Here is a 24,203-nt window from a genome sequence, read left to right as displayed (position 1 = left end):
GACGTTAACAGTAGACACAGCAGGTAACCTGACTGTGGACCCCCAGGCACAGTTGCGACAGTTCCAGCTCTTCCAACAACAGAGTGCGCAGCAGCCCCCCGGACCCCCGCCTCAACGGCACTCCCCTCCCCCAACATACCCCCTCCCCCCACCAGTCTCCACAGCACATGCCTCAACACCATCAGCAACAGTTCAACATGGATGTGAGTAAAGTTCTCAACATTGTGTATGCATAGCATGTCGGCAGAACGTACTGCGCCTGCGCAGAACCCTGGATTCCCGGTTTTCATTGGATTTTTGGTCAATGTTGCATCAGAATTTTCCCTGTTGCAGACGATATCTTGTACGACATAACATTTGGAAACTACTGTCGGAATGCTAACCTTATATGAGCAAATACAACCTTATATGAGACGTTCTGCCAAAGTGCTATGTACAATACATTACAGGTTTTGCGCAGGTGCAGTAAGTTTTGCCGACATTGTGCTTTGTGCTTGTATGTATAATGGTCAGTAGTCACAGTTTACTCATTAAGGTTTTATGGTATGCTCTGTATTGTAAGCAAGGCATCCCTATGAGCCCTACATACAACTGTACCATGCGTGGTCCCTTCAAAAGATAATGGAATTTGTCATACCTGGGCTGCTATAACATTCGATACAGGTGTTCCAGCCAGCATGATAACTACAATGTAACCGAATCACACAAGGTTCTAATGGTTACATGTATCATGGGGCTTACAAATGTTTCATAGAATAATTCGACCGTGTTTCGCATGCGTGAGTGCATCAGTTTTGAAAAGTTGAATGTGGGATTCGGGCAGATGTTGGTATTGATATTGCAATTTTATGTTTAGGGACACCAAATTTTGACACATTACATTTTGGAAAATGTGTTTTCTTGGCTAGATATTTATAACCTGACATGAATAGAATACAATGTTGTTGTTCATCCATTGTTCTCGATGATGATAAGGGACATCAAGTCATGTTCTGTGTGTCCGGCGGTGATCACCAGTCCTACATGTATACAGGCTTTGAAGGTTCTGCCACAAGCTGGGCACAAGTGGGTTTAATACAAAAATACAATATGGTGTATTCCGCATCACCCTCGGTCTTTGGTCGGATCTCGCTCCAAACAGGCTGAATACATATACATGTAGAATACAACACGGTGTATTCCGTATCGCCTGAGGTATCGGCCCTACTGGCCGGGACCGATGTCATACCCACCCAAGAAAACGCGCCTTTCAATGCGAAATGAGCGAAAAAATTTTGGTCCCTTGAAACCCAAAAAATGAGACATCAATTCCAACGTCCGGATTCTGTATTCAAATTTCGAAATTGAAATCGGTGCACGCGGTTAGGCCAAAACGCGTTCGAATCGTTCTATGGAACATTTGGAAGGCCCGGGCCGTACGCGTAAAGAACCCCCGGGCCGTACCGCTAGTTATCACACGGGCCGGAACACCCGTATCGAACGTAATCGCGGCCCAGGTAGGACATAAAAGTGTAAACACACCTATGGTCACAGTCCAGGAAATTATGAAGATTGCCCCAGCTAAATTGCTGGACCTGTCCTTTTCCCACTACAGGTGGTGATGCAGCAGTACCGGAGTCAGCCGTCAGGGGTGGCCTCAGGTCCCCCCACACCCACATCACAGTCTCCCTCATCCCCACTCTCCAACCAGACATACTCACAGGGTCAGGGTCAGGGTTGGGTTAGGGTCAGGGTCAGGGTTGGGTTAGGGTCAGGGTCAGGGTTGGGTTAGGGTCAGGGTTGGGTTAGGGTCAGGGTTGGGTTAACGCTCTTTGTGCGATTGCAACTTTACCGTAAGGAGGCTTTACTTTTACTTGCACTTAAGGTACTACGGCGTGTCTGCGTGCTCCCAAATCCGTAGGATTCTGTACGGAGGCAGTGCTCACCACTTACGGATCCCCTACGCTTGCCCACGTTTTGCACGTAGGACAGCACGCAGATGGATGTATGGCGGGTTGTGTCCGAGGCTTTAGGGGTTGGGTTAGGGTTAGGGTTGGGGTAGGGGTAGGCTTAGGTTAGGGTTTAGCGTTAGGGCTTGGGATAGGAAAAAAGTATTTCTACCACTACTGCAGGTGTTGTCTGTTAGTTGTTTAATTTGCATCTTTGTTGGTATTTTAGATCTATTAACATTACTGAATTAGGGCTAAGACAAGGCTCCGGTGCATTACTTGGATGCCATGTATTCATTCTAAGTTGTACAGGCAACAGCCACACTCTGTCTCTACTTCTCTCTCTCTACATGCTTCTGTCTATACTCCTTGTAGCAGACCCCTCAGGTAGGATGTATACACATATACTGGTAAGGTAGATCTCGGTAACTGTGCTTTCATCAGGGGGTATTCATGAAACAGGAAAAGAGGACAAACATAAGGCCTAGGAAAATTAATGTAGTGTTTCCGGTTTCCGTCCTAACAAAAGTAGAGTCAGTAGGTACTACTGGTAGGGATTGTCTTCTTTTTTTTTTTAGATTTCAGCTAAAATGATCCAACAAAATTGAAGTTTAACAATGCAGCAGGACTGTCTCAAGAACCTGCTTATTTGATTGTGGACAAATATTTGGTCCAATTTAGTGAAGAAAAATTGCTTTTGAAAATGCGTTAAATGATGTTTCAGATTCAGAGGGTTTGAAATTCAGATGTCAGATACATGTAGCCTTACCAGCAGTCGATAAATAAAAGGTACGGTCGGCGGGTTTTTGCTAGGGTTGGTTGGAAAACCGGAAACACAACATTTTCTCCTAGACCCAAAGACTAGACCAGTACTTGACACAAATTGATAACATGGCTGTTATTCCTGTTTTGTGTTGTACTGTACAGTTCCAGATGTAGAAAAGATGGTTTGCTATGATCAGTACATGCATGTGTTTCTGTGTACCACAGGGTGCAGAAAGTCCCATCTCCTCAATGCCCAACACAATATTCAGTGAGTCGTACTATCTTCAGCAACAACAACAGACCAATGCTCTACAGCACCAGGTAGGGAAAAACAACTTTTGTAAAGCTGTGTAGTGTTTGATGTTTGTTTTGATGTTTTATTAGATATCCATTAGATTAGATGACAAATCTAATCTATTCTTCCTGGATTCATAAAACACAGAGTACACAAATGTAATTCAAATTAAGGCACATAACATAACACTTGCATCCATTAGACTACAATTAGCGTAAAACTACAAAGCAATGAACAATTACAACTACAAAGCAACAATTTGTTTCACATCTGTAGATCAGTAAGGTAAAATAGTTGAATACATGGTAGGTTTAGTAGGACACAATGTTTTTTTTGTGTGTGCTAACAACAGGTTTTTTATTAGTTCAGTTGTCTGACAAATATTCTTTTTCTTATTGATCACCTACAGTATGTCAATCAGTTAACTGAATATTAACGTGAGAAGTTTGGATAGCATATAGCTGTCCCTCATTATTGGGGCATTATAAGTTTTTGCACCAAAAATTTGAAATTTGAAAACTAAAAAAATACATGTGGTTGTGACCTGCTTCCACTTTTCAAGGTATTTCTGCAGTTAATATTTCTGATATTTATGGTTGGCATGAAAACAGCCCACACAAAGGCATACTCAGTTTGTGGTACCACCTCAAACTAATAAAATGTAAACAAACATCACTGACAGCTGTGTTTCCAGCTTTTAAACACAGTCGTCATATTTTGGCACCTCCACTTCCAAAATGCCACTTACTTGCAATGGAGTAGGGTTGATTCAACTTACTTTAACCAGAATATTTCATTTTTATATCATGCTAATGTTACATAATGCAGCTTTAAGAAATGTTATCCTGCCTCTGAAGTTGTTTGTGTTGTTGATGCACAGTTTGAACAGTTCAGCATGGTGCAGGATAATCCCAGCACTTCACCTCTGACAACTTCCAGTATGTCACCCATCACCAGTAATCCCTACATGGGACAGACAATGGTAAGTCAACATGTTGTCTAGCATGTTTCTTTGTAAGGCCACACAGACTTAATTTAATGGATGACATCCTCTGAAGACCCCCAAACAAGTGCATGCGAGCAAATATAAAAAAAGATCCGGCCAAAAATAAAAATGCTACTAAACCACAGGAATACAAAGCTGGTATTGTGAATTTGCGACAGTACTTAGCGACGTATACGACAAACCAGCATGCACATACTGGCTTTTTGCGGAATTTATGAATCAGCACTGTACGTATGTACTGAGTTCTTGAGTTGTGGAGCTTCAGTACCCTGAGTGCCATCCTCCAGAGTTACCACCTCCGTATTGTCGCTAACTACCATGGACTACCCAGGCCAAGAGAGCCAGGCCAGAGCCTCGGTGGACGTGATTTTTTTCTTTTTTTCTTTTTCTTTTTGAGAAAATCAATGCGCGCGGATATCACCCATAAAATAAAGTCAGTATGGCCGAAGATATTCACATTTGTCAAGTCAAGAGTGACCCTGATGGTTAGCCTGTTTGTTGGAATGTGTGCATGTTGTTCTTCTTGCTGCCCCAGAGTGACATGCAGTACGCCCAGGCCCAGATCCACGGCTTGACAGGCAGCCAGGAGTTCCTCCAGCCAAACAACAACAACAAGGTCCCACCGTACCCACACACCTCGCAGGGCAACCAGGGGATCCCTGATATCATCCTCACAGGTACCCCGCACCACCTTACTGTACCTATCCTCTCATGTTGTATTGGGATTTGAAGTGTCTTTTTCATTACAAGTGATGTACACAATTAAAAAGAGTGCTTAGGCCACACCAATTTAATTTCTTGGTTAACGGATTGTTCTAGAAAAATAATGGAGCGGGCAGGCGAAAAAAAAAAATTAAAATAAAAACAGGTCTAGGCATCCTATTATGGCCCAAAATAGGAGCCATGAAGTCAACACACCAGGCTAGTTCAAAATTGGAACAATGAGTTTTGAACTTTTAATGATACCATTGCAGTGAAAGATGGAATAACTGTAACAACTAGGATGAAAAGGACTGTTTTCAACTGTTCAGGGCAAAATATGAGCATGTTGCAGTTGATTCTTAATTTTTATTTTTATTTGCAAATCAGAAAAAAATGAAGTGGGAAAATCTGTTAACCAAAAATTAAATTGGTGTGGCCTTATTTCTGTATAAGCACGTCGGCAGAACTTACTGGGCCTGATTGAAATCCACATTTTTCATGGTTTTTGTTGGGCGTAAAGTCAACGTTGCGTCAGAATTGTTCCCGTTGCAGACGATATCTTTTTTGACAACTATAGATGGGATCTCATCCATATATACATGTACTTGTATGTGAATACGACCTTAAACAAGGCATTCGTCAGAAGTGCTGAGTACAAAACATTATGGGTTTTGCACAGATGCAGAACATTCTGCCGACGTGCCTCTTACATGTATATGCTATATCTGCTGTTCACCGTGTTCGATGTTGGCCCTGTTGTTTCCTGTTTCTCTTCATCTGTGGACAATTTAGTGACAGACATTCTTGTAACTTTTTACCGACACTTAACCAACCTCAACAGCACTTTAACCAACCTCTTATCACAAAATTCTAATCTTTTCTAGAATATCTTCCTGCTACTTGTGCAGATCTTGCTGGTAATGCCAACATTTTCTTTTCCCGTTGGATGTGGTGTCATTCCTTTCATTCGGTGCATATCATTTGGTGGATTTGTGGCGTTGATTTGTGTTCGCCCCTTTAAAAACTGCCTTTGCGGTGACATGTAAAAGAATGAATCATCCATGATACATTGGGAACTTGTTTCAGGAGCGGGAGAGTCGCCGCCACGCCAGGACTTTGCCAAAGACCTGGGCAGTGCCATGGCCAGCATGGCCAGTGGCTTTGACTCGGACACCCTGTTTGCGGCGGACGACCCCCTGAAAGTGGGTATAGATCCCCTGGACCTGGAGAGCTTACAGATGCTGACGGAACCCTCCGACATGGTGGCAGACCCGGCCACAGAAGACTCATTCCGGATGGATAGGCTGTAAGGAGTGGTGTTGGGTGACGATGTTACATGCTAGGTTTGTACGGGGGAGGGGGCTACAGTTTAGTAAAGTGCATTCTGTGTTATCTGTGAACAGGAGCTTGAATGTGTGCATGGCGCAGACCTTCCCTGTGGGAGGGGGAGGGGGGCGGCATAACTTCCATGCCGGAGTATAGGTAGATGTAAGGGATGAAGGGATCCAGTACAGTAACTCGTTAACAGTCCTAGAATATCACAGTAGACAAGGCTTTGAGAAGAAGCATTGAAATGTATTTTTTATGAAGAAGGTTGATTGCATGAGGGGCGTATCCTGTGTTTTATTCGTTTCTTTCGAAGACTGATTGAACCATGGCAGTATAGGACAATGGTGCAATGTGTGAGAAGGATAAAAGAGCCACGGTTTTAGTGATGTCCAAGAGAAGACTGACCACCCCCCTCCCCTCTATGTTTTGTACATATTAGAGAATGAAAATTTCCAGAAAAACGAAGAACATTTCTGTAATCTAATTGTCCCAAGAGATCTATCTATAGAGCATTTGTAAAGATACATTGTGTATTTCTTACCACGACATGGAAAAAAGGCAAATACCTGTAGATGTTTTAGGGTTGAAGGGTTTAAAGTAACGGATTGTACAGCTAGTTACCTGTAGTATGTTGTAGGGAGTAGATGAAAGAATGGCTGTATGAACCTGTGTGGACAGGACGGACTGGAATCTGGTTTTTGTCGAGATGGTTTCTAACTCGGTGCTGCGTGTTTGTCTACAAGCTACAAAGGACTGGACTCAGGAACAACTACAACAACAAAATAGCTATAACGAAATAAACCAGGGACACATGGTCCTGTGCAGCCTTCTAAGAGTGGCATGAATTCTATATGGCACAAGTCGCCGACAAATGATCTATTTTTTTTAATTGAAAAATTCATAGTTCTTTTAAGTTAAAAAAAGAAGCACTTGTTTAATTTCTTCTTTGATCTAACAAATGCACCAGAGGTGAAAGTCTGGTTTGAAATTGTCTAAACCGAAGACTCGGGTTCTTCTTGTGTAAATTTGGTTTGGAAGCATCTTGAGAGATTTCCGGAGACGTCATTCTTCAAAGTTGTATATTTTTGATATGTGAGGATATTTTGGACCGTCCGTCCTGGCCACAGCAGGCACTGAGTTGAGATGGCAGGTTAGAGGAGACGTGTCTGCGAACAATCGCTTCTCCTTTGTCATTTTTAGCTGATTTTTGGAGGAAGTTTGTACTACTCACACTTGGCAGCTCAGGACAAAAACAACAGTAACGTCAGCTGCACAGAACGCCAACAAGGAAAAAATATTTAGCTGTCTTAGTTTTTACAAATGTTAGATGGAGATTACCAAAACCTTATCTAGTGGATTCTCTTAACGTATATTTTTTGTATTGTACTAATAGTGCTTGGTGCTCTGTCGACAGCCTGTGATGCTAGCCATGTAATATAACTGGCTTTGGTTAACATGTACACATGTTTTTGTCGGTAAATATGTAGTAGATGGTTAAAAAAAGCAATTTCCTTATGAAGGAAAGCATGTTGATGACTATGATTTGCAGTGTAGTTGTATATCCAAGAAGATATCTCTAATTGTTTTATCAGCTGTGAGGTCCATGGCTGGTCTATCAGATTGTATTATAGTGCTTTCTACCCTCATATCTGCTTCCCTTGCAGCTATTAACACAAAAATTGCTGTACATGTTCCTTTGTGGAAAGAAAAATCTATGAGACAATAACAATTTATAAAAAATCTAACACAGAAAAAAAAATTTGTAGCGTGTCCGCAGACATGAGCTGTTTGTGTAGAAGACGGTAGACATACCCACCCGCTGACATGTCTGGTGTATGCTGTCAGTTGTGGCCTGAACAGCAGCTGTGTTGCGTACATGTCTATTGGTAGTACAATGCCTGTGCTGTACCCCTGTCACACGTGTCAAGACCTTGGAAGGCTGTTGTCATCCTTGCTGACTGAACCCCATACATACTTTGTAGAGCGAAAAAGGGCTGCGTCTTCCAAGGATGTTCGTCGTACATGTCGTGTTTGAGCCCTTACCCGTCACCCCTCTTACTCCACTGTCAAGTCTACACTCAAGTACACACAGCAAAAATAGGGCAAGGAGGGATATTGTCATAGTATTGTGCCAGTCAATCTTCACTTTTTTTCTCTCCAGTATTTGTGTGATAAATTTTTTTGGATGCATTCAAATTCCTTCTGAGACACCTGCAAACCCAAGTGCAATCCAAGTTTCTGTCCAACATCTTGAGACAAATTTTGCACAGAAGCAAGGGGGAAGGAAGACGTGAGTTTTCATCTGGAAACCTGGAAAGGTTTTCTGTATTTTACCTGAAAACAGGTTATTTGAAATGTTACATCGAAGACACTGCCACAAACTACGATCCATGACAAAATTCACAGCGCAGTAAACTGCTTGCAAAAGTCACCTAAACATTGTCCATTTTATTGCACAGTTGTACCAACAGTACCAAGGTTGGACAGCAGTCTTCTGAAGGTGTTGGCAGTCCAGAAATAAGTCACTCTTTTACTCTACAGTCAAGATTTCCAGTTCTACATTTTCACCTCTATGGAAAGAGTTTGCTCTGGGGGTTACAATATGAAAAATGGTGGGTTGTGTTGCATGAGTATGACTGCAATAAGTTGGTTCATTTCAACACCTCCAAAAACAAAATAGGGCTTGAACAAGTGATGATTTTACCCCTGGTGTAGTTTGAATAGTTTGTTGTTCTTGTCATTGTCCAGAGTAGAAGGTGTACATGTACTATTCTACTTCTACAACCTTCTATTCTGTTGTGATGAGTTGTGATCACTATATATCAGTGGCCTGCCCTGGTCTTGAGTTATGTATGCTCGGCAGTGGTGGCCAAACTAGATTGGCAGTCGACTGAAAGGCTGTGTCGCCATTTCAAATTCTTAGATTGATTACCAACAAAATCAGGACAACCACTCCTGAAAAATATAAATTCATTTTATTTATTCCATGAGTGTTATTTTCCATCTGTATCCTTTGACTTTACTATTACTATTGGTGTGGGCAATACATAAAGTACTGGAAAAGTTTACATGTTAATTGTTTTAAATTTTATGTTGGATATGTGTATTTAAAGAAATGAATATCTACCACAGAAAGTGTATGAAATGATTTTAGAATGAAGCAAGGGCAGTCTTTCCCCTCTACAGAAGTTTTGTAATTATATACAGGTATTAGTGGATAATTCAATTATCACTTGGAGCCAATCACGTTTGGACACCATCTGTGAGATGTAAGAAATGTTCTGGATATTGTCTACAATGTATATCAGTGAGCTTGCTGTAGTGTGCTACTTGTCATTCCAAGGGCTATTCCATTCAACAAAAGGGGTGAGGAAAACTAAAACTTCCTTCATAATGGCTGTGCTGAGGTGCACAAATGATGGAAATATTATTGTGATGGACTGGAAATTTACAGGACAAAATATGAAATTTATCTTTGAAGTGGAAGTCTTTATTTAAAGGCATTGATGGAAGAATTGATGTTTTAAAAGTGGGACGAGAATAATGAGAAATGGAGAGAAGTACACAGACTTTACTACCACCCCATGCAGTTGGTAATGGAATAGCCCTGATTTCAGTGCCCAGCGCCTGACTGCCGGTTGAATGACCAGTCTGGTGCCGTGTTGTGAAGGGCGGTCTTACTACATGTCCCGTTATTTTTGATACAGGGCCACTCCATTGTACCACGCGTACTGTTCAGAGCAACATTGTCTGTTGTAACTTACCGCGTACATGGCAAATCCGGGTGCATGATTTTGTCTATAACTGACCCCTTGTAAAAGTCAATAAAAATTTACATTTTCTTTTTTAATGACCCCATGTTGTATTGTGTGCAAAATGTATATGGAATGAGTCAGAAGAAAAATGAAAAAAAAAAAAAAATCCGGAGAAATAGCCAGCATGTGTACAACAGTTTTATTACAGGACATTGCATACATATACATATTAAACACACAACACAGAAAATCACAACTTAAATCTGGTTTAAAGCATCAACATTTATGTTGTTAAACCAAAGCGGTAACGTTCAGTGTGTTTTTTTTTCTTGGCAATGTTTGTATACAAATATATCCATACTTAAAAAGTTGAACGGAGGCAGTATACTTTTCCATGTTACAGTGTTATACATCGGGCTTTGATACATGGAGGGGGGGTGTAAGAGATGACTCCCTGCCGTCTATACATGGAAGTCAGTCAATAAACGAAATTTTAAAGCCAAAAAGTATAGAATAAGATGCTCGACAAAAGCTGACTTTTGATGTGATTTTGAACGTATTTACATTACATTACAGTATATCATAGCCTGGATGCCAGACCCATATTAAACACACTAGGCCTAGAGCTAGCCAGCGGTAGGAACCTAACTGATAGGGGGGCTGTGGTATAATTTCCATGGGGGCATGCTGGCCCTGGAGCCGGGAAACTTTCCTGTGTAGGCCCTGGAAACAGTCTGACACACAAGTACATCACAGAAACTCGCTGTCAAAAATGCAGACAGGCAGGCAGGCTTAATACATCTGCGAAACAGACTTCGAATTTCAAGTCCCACTTAAGATTAAGTATGCTTACGGGCCAAGCAGGCTCGCGATTTCACTTCAAGCATCTCTCGTGCAGTGATGTGGAAGCCGCGTGTACGGATGTCTGTAAAGACAATGTGTTCAGGATTGCCTTCAAGTGTTTACAGTTGGGTGTCTTCGTCCTCCTCTTTCTCGGTCTCTTCCTCTTCAATCTGGCCGCACACGTCACTGCAGACAAATGTAATGGCAGTAACATTAGAAAAACCGGTTCATACAGGTAGCGTTTAGAGGCACTCCAGTGCATTGAAGACAGGCCACTTTACGAATGGGAAGGTCTAAAGCAGACATGGAGAGGGGAATAGCTTTTAACATCGTATGGGAGAGAAAGACAAACACTTCAAATACCTGCAGTGCAGCAATGAAGTTTGTATATGTCGGACATTTGATTTGATAAGTCGTTCTGTGGCTATCTTTCAAGTTGCCCACCCCACATAAAGACGCTGTCTTATAGTAATCTCCAAGCAGATCATATGATGGCATGACAGTATCCATTGGCCAAAGGAATGACCATTAGCCACCAAAGGCTAATGGTCACTCCTCTAATAGATACTATCTTGCCACCGTAGGATCTGCTTGGAGGTCTTTCATAAAGCCTCGGTCACAACCCGCCGTGCGTGCTTTTTGTCCGTACGTTTTTTGGGAGGCTACGTCTGCTACGTTTTTTTCTGAAAACGTGGGGGAGGAGTGGCGTCTACGCACGTCACTCGCACGGTTGCGCAAAGTGTAAGAGTGTGGTCTGCACGCCACGTCTGGCCGTGAGCGGTTGCGTGCATCGTACGTTGCGCAAGTGGTAAGTGAGTTGTACGTGCTTACAACGTACGATCTCTGTGCGATTGCAACTTTACCGTAAGGAGGCCGTACTCACACGTGCGTGAATCACCAGATAGAAGCATTTGAACCATCGCGCACCGGGGCATGCCCTACTCTTTTTTGGCGACGTCTCAGGGAGGAGCCTAATGGTACAGTATTGTGTGCAGTTTGCAAGAATTCTAGGAATGGTACAGGCATTTTGTCCACAGGAATGGAATGTCCACAGGCATGTCTCTGACCCACATGCCACTATGCCCACATTCCTGGAACCCTTGGGAAGACCTGTCTGTCCCAGATGACCATACTTTCTGTGACCCAGGGGCTTGTTCACTATACACTCAGGGGAGGAGTGCACTGTATCTGTCTAGACTTAACGGGTACCAAGTCTTCCTCAAAATCATGAAATGATGGCAGTACGATGCGAACAATAGCCCTAACGACAACCACCGTCGCCATGGCAATGTATGTTTTCATTGCCAGTCTTGTTTCAAAAGGTATGCTAGCTGTTAATGGGGGTGTAGCTCTCGATTAGCCTCTACCAGGCTTGGGGAGGCGGCTGGAAAGAGTAGAAATAGGTCAAATAGAGAGATAAGCATGCCAAGGGAGTTTGTCCGTTGAGAGAACAGTTGGGGTGCGGCGAACTGTTCTCTCAACGGACAAACTCTCTCTATTTGACCGATTTCTACTATTTCCAGCCGCCTTCCCAAGCCTGGTAGAGGCTAGCTCTCGATCCAAAAACACGAGACACGTCCCTAACCAAAGCTAGGTACTCATTTCCACCTGAGTGAAGTGAGGAAAGCATTGTCAAGTGCCTTTCCCAAGGTGGAGTCGAACCCAGGACCTTTTTCTGGGCCAAATACCCTACCATCACACCACAAGATCATGCTGACCAACGTACCTCCCTGCCAGAAACGTGGGCGGCTGCTTCCTGTCCACAGTCCGGTGTGGTGGTTTCTCTTCGGTCGAAATCAGTCCTGACTTGTTCATGGACGTGGTCTGGTTCTAACGGTAGAAGGAAGGTAAGAGATTTCGGAGGTGTTTTTTTCCCAATAGAAGCATTGTCTTTGTTTCAGTCACGATTGTTATAGCTAGGTACTGGACATTGCATTCAAAGCAATACAGAATGTAGTTAAGTTCACAGTGGACGGGACATTACGTCTGACTAACAACCTTTATTATCACAACGGAAGTACAGCGACGTTTGTAAGGTCTACTACAACTAAGCACGAACAAGTGTATAGAAATTCATAAATCAACGTGTTTGTAGTATCACTTATACTAATAGTCCCAAGGTTTAAATATGTTTGAAATACCACTTATATTAAGAGTTCTAAAGTTTAAACATCCTTTGATATCATCTCGAGCAAATTAAAATCGATGAGTTCAAAGTTCGGCCACAGCAAGTAAATTTTATGGATGACATCCTCCACAGACTCCAAATCTAATGCGAGCGGGCGAAAAAAAACACAAGACGGGCCGAAAAAACAAGGTTCCTACATTTTAAAATTTTGACTCAATCATAGTACAAATGATTTTGATTCAGTGGGAACATCACATACACAAGCAGCATCACGTATCACTGCATCAAAATAAGAAACAAAACATTAAATCAGAGTCTTTTCTTGTCTCCTCTCTTCATAGTTATCTGCCATCCACCTTCTGGCATGGCAGCAGACATCTTTGCCCATTTTCGGCATGTTGACCACTGTCAGAAGTCAACAAAATTTCTTGTTTTTTTTTCCAAAATCAGCCGAAAATTAATGCGCTCGCTGGTGTCATCCATAAAAATTACTTGCTGTGGCCTTAGATCAGTATACCGTGTTTCCCGCCGACTGTTCGTCCGTCTCAAAGGCAAGGTTGGTGACCCCGGATGACCCGAAGCCAACCTTCACTTCCTCCTGGTTCGGCGAGGATTCCAAGTCTCGCGAGTGTTTGATAAGCTCTACGATCGAGAAGACCAGACCAGACGACGTGCACAGACAGCCTGTGTGAGGTTATAAAAGACGGAAATAAGAATTTAGAGATCTCATACCTCCATGACGTATTTAGATCTTGTGTGATGGTGACTACACAGTCCTCCTCTCATCCACCATGGTGTCTACAGGTCTGTCGTTATCGTGCAAGTGAAACGACACCAGCTGTCAAGGAGGTCATGTAACGAAAAACCTGTGTAAACCGTGAGTGCTAACACTAACAGAAGTAGACGTGACTTTTTCCCTTTGGGGCAGACTGAACTCACGCATATCCATAGCAACTTAACATAAGGACCATGCAGAAACACACACACACACACACACACACACACACACACACACACACACACACACACACACACACACACACACACACACACAGGCGTGCCAAAAATAATACCTCCATTTCCCATGGAGGAAATTACATTTAGACGTTACATACAGACTGATACAACTGTGGTGTTCCAGATGAGTACTACAGTTCATATGCCGCAATGTCCTACAAGCTATGTTCAGTTCTTAACAGGCGTAAATCGGCTTTAACACTGTTCGGTGATATATAAACCGCACTCTATGTTGTGTGAGAAATCATTGTAGACAACTCGTATTAAGATATCATGCACGTCACACTACTCACCAGTGACTAGGGCTGTCCAGAAGCACCATCCCAGCGAGAATCGCAAGGTGGCGTTGGGGAAGTGGATGACATGTGCAGGTCCGAGTCGAGTGGATGCCACCGGCACGACAGCGAGCATGAGCGTGATGCCGGTGAGCAGCAGACAGTAGGCGCCGTACCGCCGCACCAGGGAGAACAGCAGCCCCGTCAGCACCCAGAGGGAGAGGGACAGCCTGCATGTGTTGGGTAAAACCGTTCTGTATCTGTATCTGTACTCTATATACTAGTAGCCGGTATAACCGCCCCTTGGCGTTACATACCAGCTTCGCAGGCACGCGGCGTGGCGGCGCAGCTGGCTACATTACACCAATCGACGTTACACATAGCCCTTGGACATCTAACTCTAGACATTGTTTAAAGCTATCTAATGACAATGCCCCTACTGTACTTGGTGACAGTGAGTTTCACTCTGCGATAGTTCTAGGAAAGAATGAATTCTTGAACGCCTCAATCCTTGGTTGATAACTCTGATATTTGAAGGCATGGTTATTTCTTGTTCTTTTCTGGGCAGGTATTAGGTACTTAGTAGTTGGGACGTCCACCAGTTTATTAGTCATTTTGTACATCATGCATTGATGGATCGATGGGCAAAACTTCTAGCCTCCTGTGCAGTCCTCCGAGCGGTTGGGCGTTTTGTAGAATTGTTAGCGTGTTCTTCTAGCTTTTGCCTTCGAGGCGGATCTGTCGGCGGCAAAAGACGCTTCTACAATTCTACAAACCCGCTCGGATCGGAGGCTACAAAACTGCCGCGTTGAGAGACAAGGCACGTTTAATAAATTTCTTGCGAAATGAAAACAAAAACAAACGAAAAGTTTGAAAAATTTTCCTTCCAGCACCAAGGGAAGAAAAACTTGTAAATTACATCCAAAAGGTTTGAAGAGAAAATTGATCTGGTTTGTCTTGTTTTTCGTTCGAAATTTGGAGAAAGCTTTGGCCACAATGAGAACTCGAGTTCGATGAAGGTTAGACATTCTGGTAATGAGATACACAATAAATTGTTACTCATACAACTGCATAGATTTTGATAAAAATGCTACTTGAAACAGTCTGACAGTTTCTTCAAAATCTATCCAGTTGCTTGAGTAAACAATTCCCTGAGATTCGATTTCTTACGGAAATGACGGCGAAAACTGAAGCTGGGATAACTGGCTGCCAGAAAAGTAAAGCGGCCTGAAAATGTAAAAATATTCTATCAGCGTCTCTGCAGAGAGGCTTACTACACACCAAGTAGAGGTTAGTGGGGAAGATTGTGACTTTTCTACCATTCACCAATTTCACACTTCCCATAATGCCTAGTAAAAGTCACGGATATGACGTAAGACTACCCCTCCCCCTTCCTCGATGTAATATTTCCAACAAGTTCTATCGACAAACTGGTCAACTATTGTTTTGAATTATTTCTCTAGTATAAAGCGCATGCCATAATTGCATTTTTGTTGGAATTAGAGAAAATAACGTACCTTCTATCGTTCTACTTTCTACCGAAGACTCTCCTACTCGCACGGTCGCATTACGTATATTAGAACTGTAACAGTTGGGGGTTTATAGGCGCTACCAACTGACCCAGCCAACGGGTCTAATAGGTCTAGACCTTTTAGCTCACTCAGTTAGAGCGTCTGACTGTGGCCCGGGAGCCGTGAGTTCGAATCCGGCCCGGGACCAAGGGTTTTTTATCTGTTTCTACTGTCTCCTCCTGGTTTCTTACAGAACGATAGAAGGTACTTCATTTTCTCTAATTCCAACAAAAATGCAATTATGGCATGCGCTTTATACTAGAGAAATAATTCAAAACAATAGTTGACCAGTTTGTCGATAGAACTTGTTGGAAATATTACATCCAGGAAAGGGGAGGGGGTTGTCTTACGTCATATCCGTGACTTTTACTAGGCATTATGGGAAGTGTGAAATTTGTGAATATGCCCTGTTTTCTGTCGCTACTCCCACCCACTTCTGCCACAGGTCGCAGGGCTCAAATGTCACCTTCTTCCCCACCAACCGCTGCTTGGAGAGTGAAGCCTACCACATGAGCATCATGGTGTAGTGTCCCGTGGTGCTGTACTCCGCCAGCTTGGTGAGAGCCATGTCCTCCGCCACCTTGATGACGGGGTAGGGCACGCCCGCCAGGTGGGACGTGTGCAGGTCCTGGGAAAACTCCCGCAGGTCCAGCGCGTACCGCTCACTGTACTGCAGTCTGCCGCCGGACTGGTTACCCGGCATGCCTGGTATAGAAGGATGATGAAAAATTGTCTTAGTGTTGCATGCTTACATGTACATGGATTATTGTGAAGGTGGCCATTGCGTTTCGAATGGCCGTGAGATCAGGCACGCCCCTGTCACACTCGTATATACGAAGGCGTTCACCTGGAAGAAATATGAGCAGACAGGCAAAAGATGAGAGTTTTTTTTTCACGTACGTTTTGTAATAAAAATGTGTTGGAACTTTTGAATTAGGAAAAATTAACGGACAAGAACACTTCTCACGTGATGATTTCACACGCATCTAACCCACCAACATGGCGGACGCTAAATCACGTCATAGTCACGTGACAGCAAAGGTACAATTACTGTGTGAATAGATACCTGTGATCATCAGCTATCTGACCCAAGTGCTGTAGAAGTGTGATTTTTCCGCACGTGTGACGTCAGCACTGGGTCAATTAAAGATGTTGAAATGAAGGAAGCCATTTACATCAGGGCATACCAGCTCTCAACCGCGACGGGGGGAGGTACCGACTTCCGTCGAACTTTGACCCAGTGCTGACGTCACACGTGCGGAAAAAAATCAGAAGTGTCTACAGCACTTGGGTTAAATACCTAGTTCAGTTAAGAAATTCGGTGGGTCAAATTTCTTTCGAGTTGGAAAACAGTTTGATTTTCTCTATATGTACATATAATTTACCAACTCAGATGAACTTTGATGGTAAAATACCTGTCATGGTGACGTTGAAGGACTTGAGCCCGATCTTGACGGAGATCTGTGCCGGGATGTGGGCGGCGCTCCGTGCCTTGTACGCCGTCACGGTACTGACGGACGCCACGTCCCAGTCCTGTCCGTATGCGCAAACTGGGACGGAACATATCATAAGGTGAAATAAACTAGCCTCTATCAGGCTTGGGAAGGCGACTGGAAAGAGTAGAAATCGGTCAAATAGAGAGAGAAGCATGCCAAGGGAGTTTGTCCGTTGAAAGAACAGTTCGCCGCACCCCAAGCCTGTCGGGAGTCGCCATGATCAAACGGCATAAAAGTAATCCCCTCATTATTCCAACAGAAGAACTATCTCAGTGCGGCGAACTGTTCTCTTAACGGACAAACTCCTCCGGCATGCTTATCTCTCTATTTGACCGATTTCTACTCTTTCCAGCCGCCTCCCCAAGCCTGGTAGAGGCTACCAGTAATAGCCGATCTACGAGAAATGCGACATTGAGGACATCCAATGGAACTTCAGGGCGGCAAAACAGAAAAATATTCTGGATGACGAAATCTGTCTGATATTTACATTTACTGCCCTTTCGTAGCATATTCAAATGTTTGAAATATCCCCAAAACAAGCTACGCGATGCGTCTCTTTATTTTTTTAATTTTGGTACCGTTTATAAATAGCTAGAACCAGCCTGTACTACGATACAAAACATGCAACCGTTTTCCGTCAGCGACACCGTATTTTTGCCTCACAGATATCAGTATGTTATGGGATACTGCCTTTTACTGGGATTGTTTCAACTTTCTACATTAAAAGAACGACCAGAAAATGGACTTTGAAAATCCAGTTTTGCCGCCCTGAAATTGCATTGGCTGTCTTTAATATTGTGCGTAGAATAGCTAAAAGCAGGTAGATGTCCTTAAAGACGATGTCCTTAGGTAACTGAAGAATGATGACATGTCCTTAGTTGACTCAATGACGATGTCCTTAGCTGACGCAATAAAGCTGTCCTTAGGCAATGCCATTAGCATTAAGGTGCCCTGGAGAGCATGAGCTCCATTGATCACTGTCAGCATCTCAGTGTAACATGGTTGTGTTGGTGTCGATAATCCTATACTGGGGCTATAGAATAAAGGCCTAGCCGAATAAAGACTCAAGGTGGATGAGGAATCATCTCGCCTATAAAGGCACATAGGCAACATTAAAGAAACCACCTTTTCCTCTACTCTCCAAGCAGAGCTTTGGCCTTTAGCTTGTTTTTTGGGACGTGTTTTGGGGCTTTTTTTATACTGTATCTTTTTTGTGTGCCAAAAAGAAAGCCCGATAAAAAACAAAGTAAGTAAAAGTCCAAACCTCTGAGAATACTTTTCCTCGGGCACGAATTTTCAGGTTGGCATAATAACAACATCTGGTACTACTCGACAGTAAATATGTGTTGGTGGTTAAAGCCATCCAATGCAATTTCAGTCCAGCAAAACAAAATCATTCTGGATGAGGAAATCTTTTTGATACTGACATTTAGTGCCATTTACCGTACTAGTAGTATGAAGCGTTTGAAGTAGCCCCAAAACAAGCTACGTGAGACGTATCTTTTAATTTACCACAGAAAAGACAGAAACTAGATAAGAAATACATAAATGATTTCGGGGACCGTCAATAGGTAGAACCGGCCTAGGATAAGCTTCGGTCACAACCCGCCGTACGTGCTTCTGCGTGCTGTCTACGTGCAAAAACGTGGGCAAACGTAGGGCATCCGTGCGTGGTGAGTACCACCTCCGTACGGAATCCTACGGATTTTGGAGCACGCAGACACGCCGTAAAACTTTAAGTGCATGTAAAACTTTTTCTACGTGCGGTCTGCGGATTCACCACCCGTGCGTGCGAGCGTACCGGCGACGCGCGTGCCCCGTACGTACCGTACGAAAGACGCACGTGTGAGTACGGCCTCCTTACGGTAAAGTTGCAATCGCACAGAGATCGTACGTTATAAGCACGTACAACTCACTTACCACTTGCGCAACGTACGATGCACGCAACCGCTCACGGCCAGACGTGGCGTGCAGACCCCACTCTTACACCTTGCGAAACCGTGCGAGTGACGTGCGTCGACGCCACTCCTTCCCAAAACGCAGCAGACGTAGCCTCCCAATAAATCGTACGGACAAAAGGCACGTACAGCGGGTTGTGACCGGGGCTATACGAAACAACGAACCGTTTCCCGTCAGTGACATCGCATTTTTGCATCACAGATATCAGTATGCGATGAAGTAAGGATGATCCAACTTACTGCATTAGAATGACAAAAAAAAAATGAAAAATTGAGTTTGAAAATCCAGTTTTGCTGCTCTGAAATCACGTTGGATGCCTTTAACACTTCATTTCATTTCTCTCTTTGAATATGTCCGACAAACGATAAAGAAGATCTATCGTGTACTTACTTATGATGATCCCACCAACCACGATGGCGAAGAACACTTGGACGCAGTACATCAGTCTCTGGTGGATCATATGAAAGAAATAATGTATCAGACATCACAGTCTAGTCTCTGTCATCAGATATCAGACTAACAACGCGGTTCAAAAGCAGTAATATGTAGCCAAATACTGTATGGAGAATAATTGGCCATGGAAGTTTGGCCACCGGCTTAGAGTTCACTTACCCGCGCCGTTAGCGGGAAATTACCCTTCCCGTGGGCTGACTCTCCTGGCCAATTATTCTTCCCTTTTTACCGAATCCTACCATCCGTGCCCCTGTAAGGCCTGACGGAGGCTGATCACAGTCAAAGACTGACAATAGATGTAGAAGCAAGACGTGTACATGTGACGTGAACATAAGATACAAGGCGCGGTTTTGAGAAGGGAAACTTAACCCAAATAGAGTTGTCAGTTGTTCTCCAAGAATGGACAAACGCTCAAAAAGTAGGACAAACATGGGACACATGGGATGTAAATGATATTTTCTCTGAACTAGAAACCATGTAACGTTACATTTACATGGTATCATTTTCGGGGCGACAGTTTCTCTTCTGTGCAACATAATTTCATTTTCTCTATTGTCTTTGCAGCTGGTGTGTTACGTCGAGGGGTGGTTATACCGGCTACACAGATACAGAAGCATTTTGTTCCATTGCCATCTATGCCCCATCCTTGCGCTTGTTATCGTCTCCTAACTTCAGGCGTCCGGACAATCGCCAATATTGTCTTTCCGAGTCTACAGCTTATGATAAGTTTATCATATCAAACACAACTGTTCTTACTCAAGGACTACGGTGTTTCGACCTCTCCCGAGAAGACTTACTGACGAGCTACAAGACCCTTGTGCGCCCTGCATGTGAGTACGCCGCTCCTGCGTGGTATGCCGGACTTAGAACGGCACAACGTGCCAGGATCGAAACCCTCAAGAGAAGGGCCTGCCGCATAGTTCTTGGACCGGCCTACACATCCTACAGGGAGGCGTGCAGCATCTTAGACCTGCCTACACTAGATGCCCGTCGACGTGACTTATGCCTGAACTTTGCAAAGAGACTGGTATAGTTGGTATAGTTGGAGACATTAGGAAAATGATGGTGGCGGACCCAAGGTGGCGGACTAAGTAGGGAGCCGGCGAAAAGCGAGGTTCAGTCAGGCTATCAGCGCCCCACATGGCCTTTAGTATATCTTTGCTTTCGTCAGAAAAATATGGAATCGGTAGATTTTGGTGGAGCAACTGTGACGTGTCCCCGTATTAAGGTCAACGCCATAACTCGATTATTTGTGGATAGATTTTTTTTATTTTTGGCATGTGGGTAGCTGTTCTAAAATGTAGTTCAAGTTGAAAAATGGCGCATCTGGCTTTTTTAAGTCGTATTTTAGCGGAATGTTTGTACATTTATCAATTGCATGTATGCAGGATAACTAAAAAAATTGTGAAGGGATCCTAATGATATTTGATAGGTGAGCAGACGTTATAGAAACAAAGTTCAACTTCGAAAATGGTTATCCTATCATGTTCCTACGTTGCTGTAGAGAGTTGTGTATTTTGGGGGGTTTTCTTTGTGTACAACGCACACAGACACACCAAAAACAATTATCTCCATTTTATCTCCATTTGGCTAAGCTAATTTTCGTCTTCTATACGGTCGTAAGTGGATCAGAACGTTCCGTCAACGCCATCCTGTGGAGGATTTGGGGTTAAGGATTAGGCTTTTTAGACCCGGGTTCGAATCTTGTGCTCTGTCTTTTCGCTTATATATTTACTATTTTTATCATGCTGTCGCACATTTACAATTTAAATGTTGCTTTTTTTTATCCGAAAAAAAGTTATGATACGCTCGGACATGCAGCGAACATTCAGCGAAATGTCATCGACCATTTAAAATGGCAACGTCCGTTCACGAGACGGAAACGTGCTTCGGCTTAGCGTAGCTCGGTTTCTAATTCAATAGCGTCTGTGTAAGCATATTAATAACTATTTAGCTTTTACCTGGTGACATAGGGGGACCTCGCCTAAGCTTGGCCGATGAAACCACCATTAATTTAGAAATATCAATTCATCTCTTGTCTGGCAAACGTTAATATTAAACTTTATCATTGCCCCTTCGGGTATCCTGCTGTTCTGTAGGTCACTTGAACTGCTCTACAGCGCGGTTTTATTTAAAGCTAGGTCAACCAATCAGTGACAATGTGGCTTACATGGTTGTGTACATAGTCCTTGTAAACCTGTTTAAAATCTCTTTTGATTGATACTGGTTAGTGACCTCCATGACGTTGCGGAACGTTTAACAACCGCCAATCAAATGTTAAGAAAGAAACAGACTGAATCCACCTGTAGTCCACAGTCCAGCAGCCTGATCTTACTTTTACGTTTTTATTACAACATTTAAAGACAATACATGGTGACGGCAGACTCAAGTAGTCAACTTTATATATATTTTCATGTCGCCACCAACGCAGAGGACAATTCTCCTTTTCACCTGAGTGAGTGAAGTAGGAGAGTTGTGTAAAGTGCCTTTCCCAAGGGCATAAGATCGGTGGCATGGCAGGATTCGAACTAGGGACCTCTTGGTTCTGGGACGAGCATTCCGCCGTTACGCCACACGACCCTTTTAAAACCAATTGTGCTTTAGACATAAAGTCAAAACTTGTCAAAACTTGTCTTGGTCTTGGAGGTTAAGGTAGCCAACATCAACTTGCTGATGATTCTGCTACACTGTGGTATTTGGGTTGTAGAATTTGGACCATCGCACACCGGGGCATGCCCCTACTCTTTTTCGAAAGGTGTGGTGGGATCTTTAACGTGCTCGAGGTGTGGCTCTCCTCAAACACGGGACCTCCAGTTTACGTCCTATCCGAGGGACGTCCCTAACCGAAGGTACTCATTTACACCTGAGTGAAGTGAGGAAATTCGTGTAAAGTGCCTTTCCCAAGGGCACAAGATCGGTGACATGGGTGGGGATCGAACCCTGGACCTCTAGTTCCCGAGCCGAACGCGCTACCGCTGCGCCACACGACCCCTTGTAGATGGTTCAATGTTCTAATTATTTATCACAAATGCCCGGTAGTTTCGGACCAGTGTAGTTGTCACAGATGACTTCAACCTGTAACCACCAGAACCTCATCCTCAACTAACGCGCTGCAGTGTGTTGTTATAGTACCTCTTCAGGTGTGGACGTTCTAGTGAACAAAGTACCCTACAGATCGCGACGATCCACAAAAGAGAGAAAAAAAATGTTTTTGTATGTTTAAGTACCGACATTTCTACCGCAAGCTTCAGCAGTTCCGTTATTGTGACGCTGAAGAGCGGGTTCTCACTTTCTCCTTGTCTTAATCCCACACTGGACGGAACAAAACAAAACGGTCCAGTGAGTCGATTTAACATCATTTTTTCCTCTTTACCTACTTCACAGGTTGGTGGGGTGTTTTGAATCAAGATGAAAGTTTTGCAAACACTATTTTACCTGCAGTGGTACGTAAAAATTTAATTGCACGACAGTTGTACATGGTACAATATATGACAAAACTATTGTCTTGAACAAATTATTAAAACAATAAGAGCTAGCTATAAGTCTTTGATATAGAGTTACAAACGAGTAGGGTTAACCATGGGTTTTTTTCTAATGACAAAGCAGTGTTTTACATATTTACCTATTTTTGCATTGTGGGAGTTATTGTATTTAAAGATATGAATGCCTTTATTCTCATTCGTGCTAAGGTCTTCGCCCACCCGCACGCGTGTGGGTAAAAAAGTCTCCCGTTTGTTGCTGGTCAAGGTCCTGCCATCCGTGTGCAACCAAGGATCATGTCCTTGGGGCAACAATCAAACATGACAAATGGGAATATCGTCTCTCGGCTGGCTAACAACACAGCGCTCTAGGCAAGTCCTATTCTAACCTCCCTCTAACCTTTACCAACTTAATTCTAGGTCATATTTGTATGGTTCCAATTAGGTGGAACGTTGTAGAAAAGAATAACTGGTAGATCAAGAAAGAGGTGGGAAGATCAGATCAGAGAGGTCGCAGAGAGAGCAGAGGGACTTGGAGGAAGAGAAACTTTAGTTCTTCACACAGAATAGGTCTTGGGGCTGATAACTGACAGACCAGCGGGTCTATATGCGGCCGGGTAAGAAGGTGAGAATAAGTATAGAGAGTACTTTATATTCACAGAGGTTGGTGGGGACGATTGTGATCTTTTTATCATATATCCCGTTTCTTTTTTCTTTTTTTCCCTGTCGATACCCACACCAACTGTAGCAAAGGAAAAAGGGGGAAAAGGGGGAATATGATGAAAAGGTTACAAGCTTCCCCACCAACCTCTGCTCGGAGAGTAAGAATAAGGCCATGCCCGTAGCCAGGATTTTGAATGGGGGGGTTCTTCCCACTGCTTGAGGGGACCTCGAGCGCCGTAGGCGCGAGGCGAGCGCCGAAGGCGCGAGGTTCCTAGGGCCCCGGAAAATTTTGAAAAATGAACCTTCTAAAATGGCATTTCGTGCGTTTTTGAGAGGATTTCAAAGAAAAAATCGGAGATAACTTTTTATTCAATGACACAGGAAGCAGTTTTTCTACGATTCCAGTCTATCTTTTCAAGGAAAATCTTGGACCTTTACATAAAAAGTGGACCAAAAAGTGGACCTTTACATAAAAAGTGGACCAAAAAGTGGACCTTTACATAAAAAGTGGACCAAAAAGTGGACCTTTGAGCCTTGTG

The 24,203-nt window shown here is 43.4% G+C and overlaps 2 protein-coding genes across 4 annotated transcripts in view; one reads left to right on the top strand and one right to left on the bottom strand.

The window, feature by feature from the left end:
- The window catches only part of LOC109485185 (CREB-regulated transcription coactivator 1-like), a 38,040-nt gene extending 28,175 nt beyond the window's left edge, over positions 1-9,865 (top strand). The window contains 6 exon segments of the mRNA XM_019788640.1: positions 1-126; positions 128-203; positions 1,595-1,712; positions 3,864-3,970; positions 4,530-4,671; positions 5,783-9,865. Coding sequence (XP_019644199.1) covers positions 1-126; positions 128-203; positions 1,595-1,712; positions 3,864-3,970; positions 4,530-4,671; positions 5,783-6,006 — 793 coding nt within the window. The 3' untranslated portion in view covers positions 6,007-9,865.
- A 116-nt stretch (positions 9,866-9,981) lies between these two features.
- Positions 9,982-24,203, bottom strand: part of LOC109485171 (dual oxidase maturation factor 1-like) — an 18,365-nt gene continuing 4,143 nt past the window's right edge. For 2 of the 3 annotated variants that reach the window (XM_019788623.1, XM_019788624.1), the window contains 7 exons: positions 19,460-19,517; positions 17,030-17,164; positions 16,121-16,319; positions 14,062-14,273; positions 13,269-13,435; positions 12,350-12,453; positions 9,982-10,809 (listed from right to left, as the gene is read on the bottom strand). In XM_019788623.1, the coding sequence (XP_019644182.1) occupies positions 10,743-10,809; positions 12,350-12,453; positions 13,269-13,435; positions 14,062-14,273; positions 16,121-16,319; positions 17,030-17,164; positions 19,460-19,517 (942 nt within the window). In that variant the 3' untranslated portion in view covers positions 9,982-10,742. The remainder of the gene's footprint in view (positions 10,810-12,349; positions 12,454-13,268; positions 13,436-14,061; positions 14,274-16,120; positions 16,320-17,029; positions 17,165-19,459; positions 19,518-24,203) is intronic. The other variant, XM_019788625.1, reaches the window with a different exon arrangement.

The sequence above is a fragment of the Branchiostoma belcheri genome, unplaced genomic scaffold (genome assembly GCF_001625305.1).
Source record: "Branchiostoma belcheri isolate BF01 breed outbred unplaced genomic scaffold, Haploidv18h27 scaffold73, whole genome shotgun sequence".
In the NCBI taxonomy this organism is placed as follows: Eukaryota; Metazoa; Chordata; class Leptocardii; order Amphioxiformes; family Branchiostomatidae; genus Branchiostoma; species Branchiostoma belcheri.
The sequence above is the reverse complement of the archived record's forward strand: the minus strand, read 5'-3'. Positions and strand labels throughout refer to the sequence as shown.